At 50.2% G+C, this 15466-nt stretch overlaps 1 protein-coding gene across 1 annotated transcript in view; it reads right to left on the reverse strand.

Moving 5' to 3' along the window:
• Positions 1-15466, reverse strand: part of LOC135829539 (uncharacterized) — an 86379-nt gene that overhangs the window by 49708 nt on the left and 21205 nt on the right. The window contains exons 25-39 of the mRNA XM_065341936.1: positions 14541-14658; positions 13681-14115; positions 13076-13305; positions 11448-11675; positions 10105-10234; positions 9393-9743; positions 8448-8695; positions 7480-7564; positions 6457-6587; positions 4876-5033; positions 3741-3831; positions 3336-3387; positions 1932-2002; positions 1053-1370; positions 586-783 (exon numbers count right to left, since the gene is read on the reverse strand). Coding sequence (XP_065198008.1) covers positions 586-783; positions 1053-1370; positions 1932-2002; positions 3336-3387; positions 3741-3831; positions 4876-5033; positions 6457-6587; positions 7480-7564; positions 8448-8695; positions 9393-9743; positions 10105-10234; positions 11448-11675; positions 13076-13305; positions 13681-14115; positions 14541-14658 — 2844 coding nt within the window. The remainder of the gene's footprint in view (positions 1-585; positions 784-1052; positions 1371-1931; positions 2003-3335; positions 3388-3740; positions 3832-4875; positions 5034-6456; positions 6588-7479; positions 7565-8447; positions 8696-9392; positions 9744-10104; positions 10235-11447; positions 11676-13075; positions 13306-13680; positions 14116-14540; positions 14659-15466) is intronic.

Here is a 15466-nt window from a genome sequence, read left to right on the forward strand (position 1 = left end):
TGTAAATATCGGGATAGTCCACAAGTGGAAATTTATCTTCCTCTAAAAAAATACTTCTGGGCAGGTAAGGATCACTCGAGTCTGGTGAAACGCGCTCGAGCTTTTCACGGTACCGGCATTTGCTGGAGTCATCTAACTCGTCATACACTTTTGAAAACTTGGGAGAAGTCATGGCCACTGATTCAGCGTTCGTACAATAGTCCTTTGTAAAGAACAGAAGAGGAACGTAACAGCGATACAGGAAATTTCCTTCGTGAAATTATTCCAGGCACATGTACTTCTTTTGAACTTTTCATCTCTTTTGCCACCCCTGCGGAGCGCGGCCGCTTTGGCCGCCTACACGCCGCCTGCACGTGATCCTTTCGCATAACCTCTATACCTTTGGGTGAGCTGGTTGAAAAGTGCAACTTGGTGGGGTTGGCATTTTTTCTCTTTCCACGCTTCCAGGCAGTTCACTTCCCTGACTGACCCTTTGAATTTGAAGTTCTCCCAATCCTTCTTACATCTAACAATCTAGATATTCCTATTCCCGCCTTTGTGTACATGCATACTGTATTTCAATGTGTACTCTAACCCGGTCAGTACCTGTCCTTTCTCCGGCAGCTCCACGATGTCGAGCAGTTGCTCTCGCCACCAGATGCAGAACGCGTCCGCCCGGTCAGGCGCGAACAACGTTACGCCGCCGTAGGCCCACATGGCGGCATAGGTGACGAAGCAGAGGATCTCCTCCATGCTAAGCTCTTGCCAGTGGCTCTGCTGGACGGGCTTCTGGAACAACGTACACTGGACAAAGAACAAAAAAGGAACGAGAAAGAGTCATGTTCCCCCACTCCATTTAACTAAGGATATACAAGCGATATGTGCGACAATAAAACGCTACGGAACAAACCAATTTCACCAAGCACAACATATGCATACACTGTGACACAACTGTGCACAGATACACGAAAATAAGAACGGTCTAGGCTAGGAGGCTGAGCCCCCAGTTCTTCGGCAACCGACAGTACCGTATGCAAGCGAGCCTACACAATTCAACAGGCCCCCGTCCGTACCTCCATGATAGCAGTGAACGTCTTAACCATCCCAGCCTCGCACAGCCAGACGGACGAGTACGCTCTATCGACGACACCGTCACGCATCAAACCCTGCTCGTACAGCCAGCCAATGGCAGCACTCGACAGCGACACACACGCATCGCCAAAGCTGGAGAAGTCGCTGCGTAGCGTGACAGGGGCAGAAATGCCCTCACTGATGATCGCCTCGTGCTGTTTGTCAAGCCAGGCTGAGAGGACGGTGTGCCACTCCATGTCACCATGACGGAGCACGAGATGTGGGATGAAGCACTCCGACATGATCTCGTCTGCCGTCGTCTGTATTCACAGACGTACGCATATGTACACACACACACACACGTGCGCGCGCGCACACACACACACACCTTTGACCTTTGACGCCCATCGCCGGAGGCGATGATAGCAATGCTACAGCAGAAGCCATAGCAACTTGTGCCGGGATTGCACCATTCAACAGCTTGCAAGGCTGAAGAATTGACCGTCACTATTCAGCCTGGTCTACACCATACAGCTATTTGAAGTGGTTTTTCTGGCCAGTGAATCCACACACACACACACACACACACACACACACATACGCATACACACATACACACACAAGAATTCACAGACAGACGCACACGTACGTACACCAGTACACACACATGATCTTGACCTTTGACCTACGCCCGTACATACGCATCCGAATCAAGTTCGAACACGTGAAAGCATGGAAACAGCTATGCGAGATCCTGACAGCATGAGACCAAGCGATACAGACGCACACACGCACACAGCATACGTGGCAATCCCTGGCAGTTACACCAATCCGATTCTGTTTTCCTTAGGATTGGAGCAACTGTTTCAACGGGTCCTTACCTCAATAATGATCCTGACGGAAGAGGACAGGTAGATCACATCTCCAGTGGGTAGGTGATAGGATGGGACAGCTGTAGAACACATCACACAATATACATGCAGTGGGCTAGTTAAGACGTCTGTACGCCAGGGAGTCGTAGAATCTAAACTACAGTACTGGCTAGCGCCGAAGAACGGAGCGCCGAAGAACGGAGCGCCGAAGAACGGAGCGCCGAAGAACGGAGCGCCGAAGAACGGAGCGCCGAAGAACGGAGCGCCGAAAAACGGAGCGCCGAAGAACGGAGCGCCGAAGAACGGAGCGCCGAAGAATGGAGCGCCGAAGAACGGAGCGCCGAAGAACGGAGCGCCGAAGAACGGAGCGCCGAAGAACGGAGCGCCGAAGAACGGAGCGCCGAAGAACGGAGCGCCGAAGAACGGAGCGCCGAAGAACGGCCAGGCTAGGATTTCACCAAGCACAGCATACTAATGCGTGCACGGTGACTCAACTGTGCATAGACTGAAATACGTACATGAAAATAAGAACGGTCCGGGCTAGGAGGCTGACCTCTGACCTTGTAGTCCGTTATTTTGTCTACGTCGTGTGTATGTGATGTTGGTGCATGCGCGTGTTGCTGTGGTGTGAAAAGCAGTCTTCGTCTTGAGTTCGTCATGTCTAGTTGTGTTTCGTTCGCCTTGTCACAAATATAGTCTTTCGACTGTAGTTATCTCGTCGACCATTGGCTGAGTGTGGAGATGGCATGGGGCTGGGAGCAGGTGAAGAAGTCAACTACAACATGTATACGACTCTGCACCTAGGTACATTGAGCTCGAGCTCTCTCCCTCCCTCCCCCTCCCCCTCCCCCCCCCTCCCTCCCTCCCTCCCTCCCTCCCTCCCTCCCTCCCTCCCTCCCTCCCTCCCTCCCTCCCTCTCTCTCTCTCTCTCTCTCTCTCTCTCTCTCTCTCTCTCTCTCTCTCTCTCCATCCCTCTCTCGCTGTCGTAACTTTGCCTGAGTGACACGTGGTCGACGTAGCTCAGGATCGCGATCGCAGACTTGACCTGCTGACCGCAAGCGCCGCCTAGACAAGCGATGTCACGGCGAGTATGTATAGATCAGCCGTGCCGCGTCACCAAGGGTACCCGTAGCCAGCAGCACGGGGTCGAAACCCAAATTGATAAGAGCTACTGTGGTCTGTGTCGTCTCCCTGTGAGCTACTACTCCTAGGTGCCCCTTCATCTTCGTCGAGCTGGTCTGCCCTCCCGGAGCATGTACATCCAGCCCACACGGTGTACTCGCTTTAACTATGCAGTTCATTAGCCATCCAATGATGTTTCCACTCTAAAGCCTCCCATTATAACTCCCTTCTAATTTAGACTACGTCTTTGGGAAATCCCCAAATAAATATCATAATGTCATCATCACGTACCTGCTGTGTGCAGTAGAAGAGACTTCAGAATGGCTTGCTGGCCTTGTGATAACTGCAACACGCACATTATGTGTAATAAGAACTTAGAGGGTGAGCCACGGAAACAATTGTAACATGGGAAAATGTGGGCACAAGTTTTGCGATCGAGTCCACCAAACTAAACCAGATCTTGAACAATCAGACACACACATATGTGTACACACACAAACCAGGTGAACTGATGACCATATAGGTAGACAGACAAACAGACAAACAGATAAACAGACAAACATGAACACATGCATACAAGCACAACACACACATCCATGCACGCACCTACCCACCCAATTACTCATCCACTCAAGTTTCCCCAGCAATACGACTTTTGTAATAGCCCAGACCTGCCGCACACATAGACAACCGTACCTCTCCATCCAGCACAATCCACTGCTGGACTGCGGGTGAGGAGTGACATGCCGTTCTGAGCAGTCGCGTTAGCACGCCATCATGCCACACCCTGTAGGCGCACACGCAACATGACAAATCAGAACCGAAACCATCGTCTGCGATCCACACACACACACACACACGCACGCACACACGCGCGCGCGCGCGCGCGCACACACACACACACACACACACACACACACGCACACACACATGCACACTTTCCAAGCTCACACCTTGGCCATTCTACACAGCACACGCCACCACCCTCAAAGATGAAGGCGCAGATGCAGCTTCCAAAGCGGTGGGAGGTAAGCCGGGCATATTTAAAGGCACAGGGTAGACGCATCGCACTCCCCTAGTACCGGCATCTTCGTAGCCAATGAGCTGTGGGCTACTTAGTACTCATAAGCCATTCTGCTAGTTCACTACCATGATATCATCATCTGCATACGCTCTGTAAGCCAGGCATTTAACCCTTTGTGTACGGACTGTACAACTTTCGATCCCCTGGGATCGAAACTTTTCAAATTTTCAATCGATCGTAACTCAGTCATTTCTGGGTTATATCCAAAAACTAAAATATGTAAGTCAAAGAGAAAACTCCCAGCTGTCCATTAAAACAATCGCTGAAGCGCTCCGATGTGTGGTTCCAGAGTTACGAAGCTCGAAAGTCGAGATCAAATTCAGTCTGTGTACAATTTTTCAGTACATAAAGGGTTAAAAGCCACGGCGAGGAGACGCATCGCACTCACCTGGTGTCGGCACCCTCGTATCCAATGAGCTGTGCCGTCGTTTTTACGCCGCTGACGTTTTAAGTTGCAATCAGATAAGTAACTGGGCTCGCGTATGCAGCGCATTCCTTGAAATCATCTTGGGCCCTAAAAGGTTAAATACGAGGCGCATTCCACTCACCTGGTATCGGCATCCTCTTATCCGATGAGCTGTGTGCTACTTAGCTCCCACAAGCCAAGCCACAGACCCATGCTGTATACTTACTTATTGCTTAGCTCCCAAAAGCGAATCTGCTAGTTCACCAACATGATACCCTCATCTGCAGAACCTCTATACAAGGCAGGCATTTTAAGGACGGCGAGGCGCATTCCACACTCACCTGGTGTCGGCATCCTCGTATCCGACGAGCTGAGCGGTTGTCATGCCACTGACGTTGATCCACTGGACGGTGGTAGGGACGTCCATCTTGTGACACACGGCGGCTGCTAGGCGTATACACGTCGTCTTGCCAATGCCAACACGGCCACGTATGCCCACCTGCACACACAGGAAGTACATGAAGAGTTTAGACGCAAAAGGCGACAACCGTCAATTTTGAGAAAGTCAGATTTTGAGCTCATTTGAATCAATAGGTCTACATGTAGAAGCACCGCTCCGCGGACCATGTGACTGGGCAAGAGTGTGAAATTTTACTAACAGGACATGTGTGAGAGAGAACCCTGACAGTATGATACATGTACATGTGGAGTGTATGCCAGGGGAGGGGTGGGATGCTATCCCTGTGTGATGGAGAATATGGAATACTCTTTCGTTCGCCAAGTCAGAATTCGCGAGAACACCTTGAAAGGCGAACAGACAAATATTCTATGTTTTCCTGTGGCTTGCTCACTCTCCTCAATCATGTGCAGCGAATTTTGTTTCACCACAACTGATGGGTGCCTTCACACAAATGAGGACGCTGCTGTCTGAGTGATCTGAGAGAAGAACTCTTCTTCCACTGCGAGCGCAAACTTCAGCTACCGTATTTCCCCGACAGTAAGTCGCACTCGATTGTCAGTTGCACACCCATTTTTCAGGTCCATGTCATACCGACTTCAATATACTCAATTCAGTAGCAAGTCATGTTCGATTGTAAGTCGCACCCTCCATGTTTCCCCTGTTGTGTAGTGTGAAAAAGGTGCGACTTATATTCGGGGAAACCCGGTACCAGCAATGAAAGGTCTTATTTATACTGTTACAACCGTATATTCTCTATTATAAGCGCTGTGCTTATATCTTTCCAACACCCCTCTACCCCGTGCTTATATTGGAGACCGTGCTTATATTTTTTCAACCAATACATCCGTACAGAGCAGGAAGACATGCATGCAAGATAATTATCAAGCATGCAGCATTGGTTTCCACCAGGACCATGCCAGTGATAGAAACTGTGCTTACAGTGCTTATAATGTTTCGAAAGGTGCTCACAGTGTGCTAGTATTAGAGACTGTGCTAGCAATGGAGACCTGTGCTTAGAATAGAGAATATACGGTGTGTGCCTTAGTGTCACGGCGAGTGCGTTCGATTACGCACTTGAATCGATTCAAGTGCATTCAAGTCGTTCGATTTTCATGTCACGAGCCCTGGAATCGATTCGGAATCCATTCACCATATTCACATGGGGTGATGTGAATGATGTGAACAGCGCGAATCGATTCACGAATGGATTCATGAATCGATTTGCGGGCATAAATTTTCGGTGCTCAATATTTTCGGCACGAGGGCAACAGGTTAGGTTAGGTGAACAGAAATTTTCGGTACAGAGAAGCAGTTCCCTATTGGATTATGTGTGTTAGTGTTTGTTCAGTGAATTGAAATTTTAGGTACGAAACAGACGCACCGAAAGTACCGAAAATAAAAGTACGCCGAATTTTTTTGAAATTACAGTAATCGAACACACTCGGTGTGTCATGTGACTCACCAGCACATAGGAATGTAGCAGATGCATGAGCTGCTCCACTCTGTGCATGAGGGCTTGGCTGTAGCCAAGACGATGGCCAGGACTCGCGGACGCTGCCGACTGGGCAATCTGGGAGAAGAACTCTTCTTCAACTGCCAGCCAGCACAATAGACACAGAGACAGAGACAGAAAGAGAGCTATAAAGTTATCCATACCTTTTTTTATTTAAATTCACGGTTAGCGTCAGACTCGGCTGGATGACGAGTTTTCCGCATCCGTAGGAACGCCACCACCCCTCAAGGATCAAGGCACAGATGCAGCTCCTGAAGAAGTGCTGGGGTATCCATACTTGAGCCAACAGCTTATAATTACCATGGTGCAAAGTCACGATTTCTTCCCTTTGGCGTGAACTCAGCCATGAAGACTTCTTCTGTCAACATTTTTGAAGAGGTAAGTTTGGTGTGAACAAATACGGCGTAAATATTCGGTGAGAATGACAAGTTTCATGGGATGAGGGATAATGTCTATGTGTGTGTGTGTGGGGGGAGGGGGGGGGGCGGGGTGATCCCGAGAAGACAAGATGCGATGGAAAGAACAGCGATGCATTGTTACTGCGCATTGAAGTTCCATGCAATACATCTCTCCACACACAGTCTTCCATCCATTGGTGTGGAAAAAGAATGAACAATGGCTGAATAAGTGAGCTCTAACTCTGCTTCAAGTATTCGTAAAAAAAAACTAGGAGAGAAGCCTCCAGGAAAAGTACGCACTTCAATGAGGAATGGGGGGGGGGTCTGTCAGCAGCAACAGCAGCAGCAGAAGCAAAGTAACAACAGCAGCAGCAACAGCAGCAACAACAGCAGCAGCAGCAGCAACAGCAGCAACAACAGCAACAGCAGCAGCAGCAGCAGCAGCAGCAGCAGCAGCAACAGCGACAGCAGCAACAACAGCAGCAGCAGCAGCAACAGTAGCAGTAGCAACAGCAGAGAAAGCAACAGCAGCAGCAGCAGCAGCAACATCGACAGCCACAGCAAGACAACTTACCGACGTAAGAAAACTTGCGACTAGGAAGGATCTCCTTGATGCCAAGGCTTGACGTGATCAGCTGGGTGAGGCGCCATTCCTCCTCCTGCGATAACCAATCACAGACAGTCAGAGAGTGTAGAAAACATTACGGGAGGGGGGGGGGGCAGTTAGCATGGCTTGGCATTGAAACACATTCGTCATTTATACAAAATCGTTTGGGACCCATTCAGACCGGTTTCGGAGTGGATTGTTTCAGCACTGGAATAGATACAATCCCCGCTAGGATTTGCAATCAATTATTTCTCACATTACCTTACTCAGTCTGAACACTCAGACATGGTCTATTTGCTGCAAGCGTCGTCCATCTAGATTCAACAAATTGTCGAGCACCGCGGCCCAACATCAGGGTGACACAGAATTCAAGTGTGAGTATTCTTGGACAAAGGTAACTGCATACGTGATCAAGGACTTACAAGTACTTGTCATCAACTACAACCCACTCCGTGTATCTGCTGGATTTGTTTCAGCAGAACGGAGGCTCAAAGCCAACTTCGAGTTTGCAACATCTGGGTTTTTGATCTGCTAGGACCTGCTGGTTCGAAGAAGGCCAGAGATCATCATTTTCTTGTTGGAATGGTTGTAGTTCCTGAATCACTCGCCCCACATCACATTCTACTGCATGAAGCACCAATAGGTATGGGCAAGAGTCCATAATGCCCCAGAGTGCACAACTTCACTGATCAGATCTGGGACGGCGAAGTCCGTGTTGCACGTCATAGTGTGACATCATGAGTAGGGGAAGTGTGTCCGTGGTGGACCGTGACGACGGGATGACGCAAGTCCGACCCAAAAAAATGACGTACGTCACGGACTACGCCGTCCCACAACCCCATCCCAGTTGCGCACTCAGGGGGATTATGTACTCTTGGTATGGGTAACCATGGTAATCACAGTAACCGTTGACAACGATTTCAAACCGGCCTCACCGTATCCCGTGCGGACGGGAGCAGCACTCCAGCCATGGCGGTGGTGATGATGTCCAACTCCGTGGCAAGCGGTGTCTTCTCGCTGCCAATGGCGGCGAAGCCACTGCCTTCCTTCGCGTGCAGTTCAATACGAGCCTCGGCGGCCGCCTGCAAGGCGCCGTACCAGAGCGAGGACAGACGAGCGCACGATGTGCCTGCGACGGAGACGTCGACGAGCGGAGGAGGGTCGCCGGTTACAGGCCGCGAGTCTGAACAGACGTGGACACAAGTATACATACATATACATACGCTATAATACATACATGTATGTATTATAGCGTGTGTGCACATACGCAAACACCCACTTGCACGCACGAACGAACGCACACACGCTACCACTATACGTGCGAACACACAAAAAGACGAGGTGCTAGTTTCTGATGAACTGACTGTAGACAAAAAGTAAAAAGGACCAAGGAACTACAAGTTACACTATAATGTCCACTAACACCACCAGTTACTAAACAATCAGCTCATGCGATAACATTGCACTTTTTACTTTTTATAATTTAATAATCCTTGGCTCTCCATCCGAGTTCAGACTGTAGACAGAACAACATACGCGTACATCACTAGCTGCAAGTCCTTGTCAACATGCATGTGTATCGAAAGCGCATGCCTGAATCAAGCGGAGTCCTGTCGTATCAGGACAGTTTCCGCTGCACCGAGGGTGTCCGCTAAGGCCGGGTTTTACTGCAAGTTTAAAACAACATCATACTCTTGTGGACATTGAAATCCGTTGAGAAGTCAAGCGGCCACGGGGTGCTGGCCTTGCAGCCGTGAGCACTGCTGGTCCATTTTTACAGTGTGTATACGTGCGGTACAATGCATGTACGCGCTAAAAGCAATAAGGGCGCCGGCCCCGGTCATTCCACCCGATTTCAATGTACACACAATTCTACTTACTGGAAGTGGAGTGGTTGAGGCGTGCGCACGCATCCGTCAGGCAGTGTACACGCTCCGCCAGCTCGGCCGCGTTATGGAAAGCGCTGCGAGCCAGCATGGACTCCACCTGCATGCGCGGATCCAGGGGCGGCACGCGCAGCGTCTCCAGGTGCGGGCGTAGCCGTGACGACGGGCCCGTCTGTGCCGACGCAAGGCACTTGGCCGACCTGCAGACGTCCACCTGCTTGCCGAGGAAGACGAACTTGTTCCAGCCGCGCTGCAGAGCACGTCGCAGCAAGTGCAGGAACTGCGCCAGCGTGTTAAGGAGCTGCGCCGTCAACTGGTCTACGTCACGCAGGTACAGGATGGATCCTGTTCGTGAGGGAAAACGGAAAGAAAACAAGTACGCATACGCACATACACACACACGTGCGCACGCACATGCGTACACACACAAACAAACACACACACACACACATACACACACACACACACATACACACACCATGGACCATGTATACTAGTACGCCTGTCGTACGAGAAGCACGGAAATCTGCAAATGCACTGGATGTGCAATGAAAAATGGGCTATTTGGGCCCAATTTTCCAAACACATTCCCGGGGGACAGCCCCCGGACTCCACCCCTGCCTTTTCATAGTCGCACCAATGTAGAATACGTTCCGACGCCCTTGACACCCCGGTGTGTGTGTATGTACAGAAGGCGGTACCCTACCTTGGCTTGACATGCCCTGCAGGTGGTTGATGAGTGTGTCGACCAGCAGCACGGAGTGGCATGGCAACACGTACAGCTGCTGGCCTTGTAGCCATGACAACATGTCCACACACTGGTCGACGGCCATAGCCTGACAGGGAAAGGGAAAGACGGGTCCGGATGTACACACACACACACACACACACACACACACACACACAAACACACACACACACACACACACACACACACATACACACACACACACACACACACACACACCATATGCACCTCATCAGAACAGCGGGTAAAATGCATACTGCTCTAGGGCTGCTGCATTACACATTACCCACTACTTTTCGTAGTTTGAGCACTCTGGCGCTAGAGCGACGAGCTATCTAAAATGTCTGTGGTGCCTCCTTTGCACCATGGCTGGCAACGCGGCTTGCTTAAAGCTCGTAGCTGCACTGATGAGGCATTTACAGCCGAAACAGCTTGCTGTCTACAGCATTGGATACTGTAAAAGAAGTTTTAAGAGTGGAACTTACATAGTATGTACCCAGGTGACACATACATAACATTCCCTCAACCCGGGAACCTTTGGATCCGTTGCATTATTTTCATGAAAAATTCATCAAATTCAAATTCGTTACTTGTAGTACTCCCTCGCTGATTTTTTTCCGTCTTATCTTTGTGCCTTGTTCATGATTGTATTTTCCTCTTCCTCCTTTTCTTATATCGCCACCTTCATCATTTTGCGAGAACTGTGGCAATACGCCCAGTGAGAAGGCAGATTTCGCCTGTGTTTCTTCTGGTGAAGTAAAATAAAGCTAAACAAACCAACAAACATGTACAGCTGCTTAGTGAGGTCGTTTTTTTCGTCGCACGGACTCTCCTCCCGTAAGCGCACAAACAAATGTGTGCGGATACGACATACTCTGATAAGAAGTACAACTCTTGCATGGCGAATTTTTCAGCAGATCCCGACAGAGCTGACCTTGCATACTGTGTTTGCTAACCTCTGCACGGCTAGCAAAGAGAGGACGTATGAACACAAGCTACCGTGTTCACCAACGTCGTGATGGCTGGTACCAAGAGTACACGGAAACCAGAGTGTGCAGCTCTGATGTGTTGCTGTCAGAATTCCGCGATAACATCATTTTAGTGATGTAGTGCGTGCAAGCAGGAATCAAGCAGGTCTCTTTCTGCACAACTGCAGCTCAGTTGTACGCACCACGCCACTTCCCGCCTCAGATCTGCGCCAAATATGATGTAATCACGGAATTCCGCCGTGACAGACACCCATAGCAGAGAAGGCCCCAAGCTGCACACTCTGGTTTTCATCTACTCTTGCAGGTACTTACGTCTCCCTGCAGTAGAAGTGCCGGTTTGCTGTGCAGTGTCTTAATGGCGTTGGCCACCGTACTTGACATGCTCGGTAACATGGGATGCACCACGCAAGAACCCAGGTAGTCGTAGGCCAGCGGCACACTTAGAAGACTTCCGCCACTGGTAGGGCTGCTCCCACTGCTGCTGCCACCACTGCTGCTGCTGCTGCTGCTGCTACCAGTGCCCCTAGTGGTCTCCTTGACCTGCAAGGTGAAAACCAAGAGAACAGTTTTCTAGAAAAACACAATTAAAAACGGCTATGATTAGTATCAACTGAGCACTCATGAAATATATACATGTATTACACAACAGAACAACAACGACAACCGAGGCTTGTTTGCTGCGACTTGAAGTTTCATGCTCCCGCAATCATCAGGCAACATGTATTATACACACTAGTACCGTATTTAAAGCGAGGTCGGAACAGTAGGGACCTTTCGCATTTGCTACGAAACGAATGCGAAACGAAAGTTTGATTCGGCTCGTAATCGTTTCGTTGAAAACAGATTTCAGGTTTCGCAAGTCGTCATGCAAATGTGCATGGCAACTACGAATACGGCCGCGGGCTCCGGTAGCTTGGCGTACGGGATTTTACACGCACACGTGCATGGATCATGGAATCAAGGGAAAAATGTGTACCTTGCAAAACATGTGTACCAATCCAAATAAATGTGTACCTGACGGATTCGGAGCGTGCCACGAATGAAGAGGCCTCCATTCGTGAAAACGAGTTCTCCGCAGGGACTCTGACGAATCCTCGAACCCAGGTGACGAATCAGCATTCGTTTCGTATCCGTCCGCGGGGTGCGAAAGGTCCCTAGTATTTCCAAGAACGTTCTCTTGTGATATTCATAAATTCATACAAAGTTGGTGACCTTGTCATACCGCCAGTGATGCGATATAAACGGCAAAATGGGCCATGCTCGGCTCGTCGTTGTGAAACAAAAATCGATCTCTAGCCACGGCCTGGCACTGTCCAAGGATGCAGTTGATGATCTACACAAAGTGAACCCGATGAGATTAGGGCCGTCAAAGTTGTGTAACCATGGCAGTGACAACCTAGTTGTACGTTGACTGTGAAAGTGCTGCTGAAAGTCACGTTTCGTTTTAAACATGGTATTGGTATTTGCGGACGGGACCTTGACGGAAATTTGACCAGCAAAAGGTGTGTATTTCGGCCTGGACATTCTTTCGTGCTCACCCAAATTCCATCATATCAACTTCGTCAAGAGTACATAACCCCCAAGAGTGTGCAACTCCAGCTATGGGGTCTGCGACGGTGGAAGTTCCAATCATGTGACAAACCCGTACACATTATTTGCACCTTGTGCATGATAGATACAGGGTTGTGCGGAACCCTGCTTTGGGCTCAACTCTCTTGTGGCCACTTTGCACTGTTTGCCAGCGTAACCTTTTGAACCATGTCACGTGACGTGAAGTTCTGCTGCAGTCGCAGCACTGTATATGAGGCCATGCAGGCAGTTGCACACTCTTGGGTTATGTTCTCTTGATCTTATGTATGTAAGTGTTACGTAGCTTTAACTGAACCAGATAACGCTGATGCCGGTTGAAACGAAAGTGATGCCGAGCGCACCGAACTCACATGCACGGTGACCTTTAACTCCTGACTGCCGTCTGACGTGCCGGGGAGTAAAGCAATGCGCTTGAACGACGATGGCAACTCCGCCGATGACAGTGTCTTCGCTTGCATATCCTTCGCCAGCGGCCCAGCATCGGTAGAGCCTGCTGAAGATCCCTGGTGTAGCAGATGTGTGAGTGTTTGTTTGTGCGTCTCGATCACCGCTAGGATGTTCATTATCTTGAGAACTTCGCCTTCACGAAAGCACGTGCACACACGAATATGCACGGGCGCACACATATGAGAACACACACATGCACACACACACACGCACACACACACACACACACACACACACACACACACACACACACACACACACACACACCCAGCGAGTTAGTTCAGCCAAGCGCATGACCGAGGCAGTCCCGTCATGATCCACACCCATCAGGAAAAGAATATCTAAATGCTTGGATACAAACGACCTTGAGTTACTAACAGTATCGATGCAAAATGTTAATGTGTGAATGAGATAGCGCACGGAACGAAAGCATTTCACGACCGTTCCCCACCGACCTAAGACCCATCAGGCCATCACATCACGTCACACATCAACACGGATAGTTTACCGTTGTACAGCCGTCGTTGTTGGTTCTTCCACGCCGCTCTGTCCATGCTGCCGTCCACGGTGCTGTTCTGCTGTCGCAGCATGCGCCCCGGAGCCAGGCTACGCATCTTGTCATGCCACTCCTGCATGGCGGGTAGCGTGGCCGAGCTCGCCTGGCTGTGGATGTACGGCAGCGCGTGGAGCAGACGCTGCTGGAAGGTGACGACGAACTTGCGGTGCTGCAGAAGACGCTTGTGGACGCCGTCCGCGCTTTCTTGGTCACTGCTGCTGCCCCTGCTACTGCCACTGCTGTTGCTGCTGCTACCAGTGTTTAGTATGGTGTCCAGCCGAGAGTCGAGTAGCAGCCGCATGGCTACGCTGGTGACCTGAGTGGGATGGTGCAGCAGTATGGTCTGCATCACCAGCAGCACGTCATTGGTCAGCTGGATGCGGTCGTCTAGCAGCCACACACCGCACAGACAGACGGACGGACACGCGGATGGACACACGGACGGACGGACACCGACAGACAGACGTACGGACACACGGATAGACACACGGACGGACGGATACCAGCAGACAGACAGACAGATGGACACACGGACGGACACACGGACGGACGGACACCAACAGACAGACACCGGCAGAACAAGAGAAAGAATTACTATTAGAGACAATAATTTGCCCAACAATTCACTCTTTGAATCAGTTAGACTTAGCTTTCGGCATCCACAGGGACCATACCATCCTCTAGGAGTAATGCGCAAAATTCACAAGAAATCGTGGAATTCACGCGAGTGTTCTCATACTCTGCATAGCAAGGCCTTGACTGGGCTGACCACTTTCCAGCCAGCCAGAGACGGACAGTCCCAGACGACTCACCTGCCATTTTGTCGGCCAGCACTCGATAGACTTCAGGCACTTTCTCCTTCAGCGTGGCTAGCGTGGAGCTGGCCAGCGACGGGATGAGATTGGAGCTGGCCGGGCTGCACAGGACAGGCTGCAGTGGGAGCGGAACCGAGCACAAAGCGAGCACGCACAAACACACGTTTCTTGAAACTCGAGGAAAGTCACAATGAACAGGATACGGAAACTCGGGAATGAAAGCGTGAAGTGTGAAGTCTGAAGAAAAGGTTCAATGGCCGCTGCTCCGCAATAGCATAGTGGTAAAGCATCGCTGGCCATAAGCCACCAGTACGGACGTACCAGTATGACCACCGGCACAGCCTACTAACACACAAAACAGTAAGCCAGCGCATGGTACTAATACTACCGTCAGACCTCGCTTATCCGCTCCTCTTTTATCCAGATCCCTCGCCATCCGGAAGAAAATCGTCGGTACCGATGTCATGCATACATGCGGTATGTGTGTTCGATTATCCGGTTCCCTCGCCTATCCGGATATTTTATTTGTTGAAAACAGATGTGTGCGGTTTTAAAGTGAGGTCTGACTGTATCAGCAATAACAATACCAGTGATTCACTAGTTGAGGGAATGCAGAACGGAAAGGTCTGAAGAAAATAATTGACTGTCCCCACCAGGACTCGCACCAGGGACCTTGGCTTGAGGTTCTAACCGAGCTATGGTGTACATGTAGCTGTCACCCGAGCAGAGACTGCTCAACAATTTTCTTCAGACGTCGAAACTCAAAATGCCAGTTGTACGGTAATATGCCAGTACAGTCAGACCTCGCATATCCGGATCCCTCGCCATCCGGAAGAAAATCGCTGGTTACCGATTTACAGCATATGCCATGCATACATATAGTATGTGTGTTCAATTGTCCGGTTCCCTCGCCTATCCGGATA

This window comes from Sycon ciliatum, chromosome 13 (genome assembly GCF_964019385.1).
Source record: "Sycon ciliatum chromosome 13, ocSycCili1.1, whole genome shotgun sequence".
NCBI classification, from domain to species: Eukaryota; Metazoa; Porifera; class Calcarea; order Leucosolenida; family Sycettidae; genus Sycon; species Sycon ciliatum.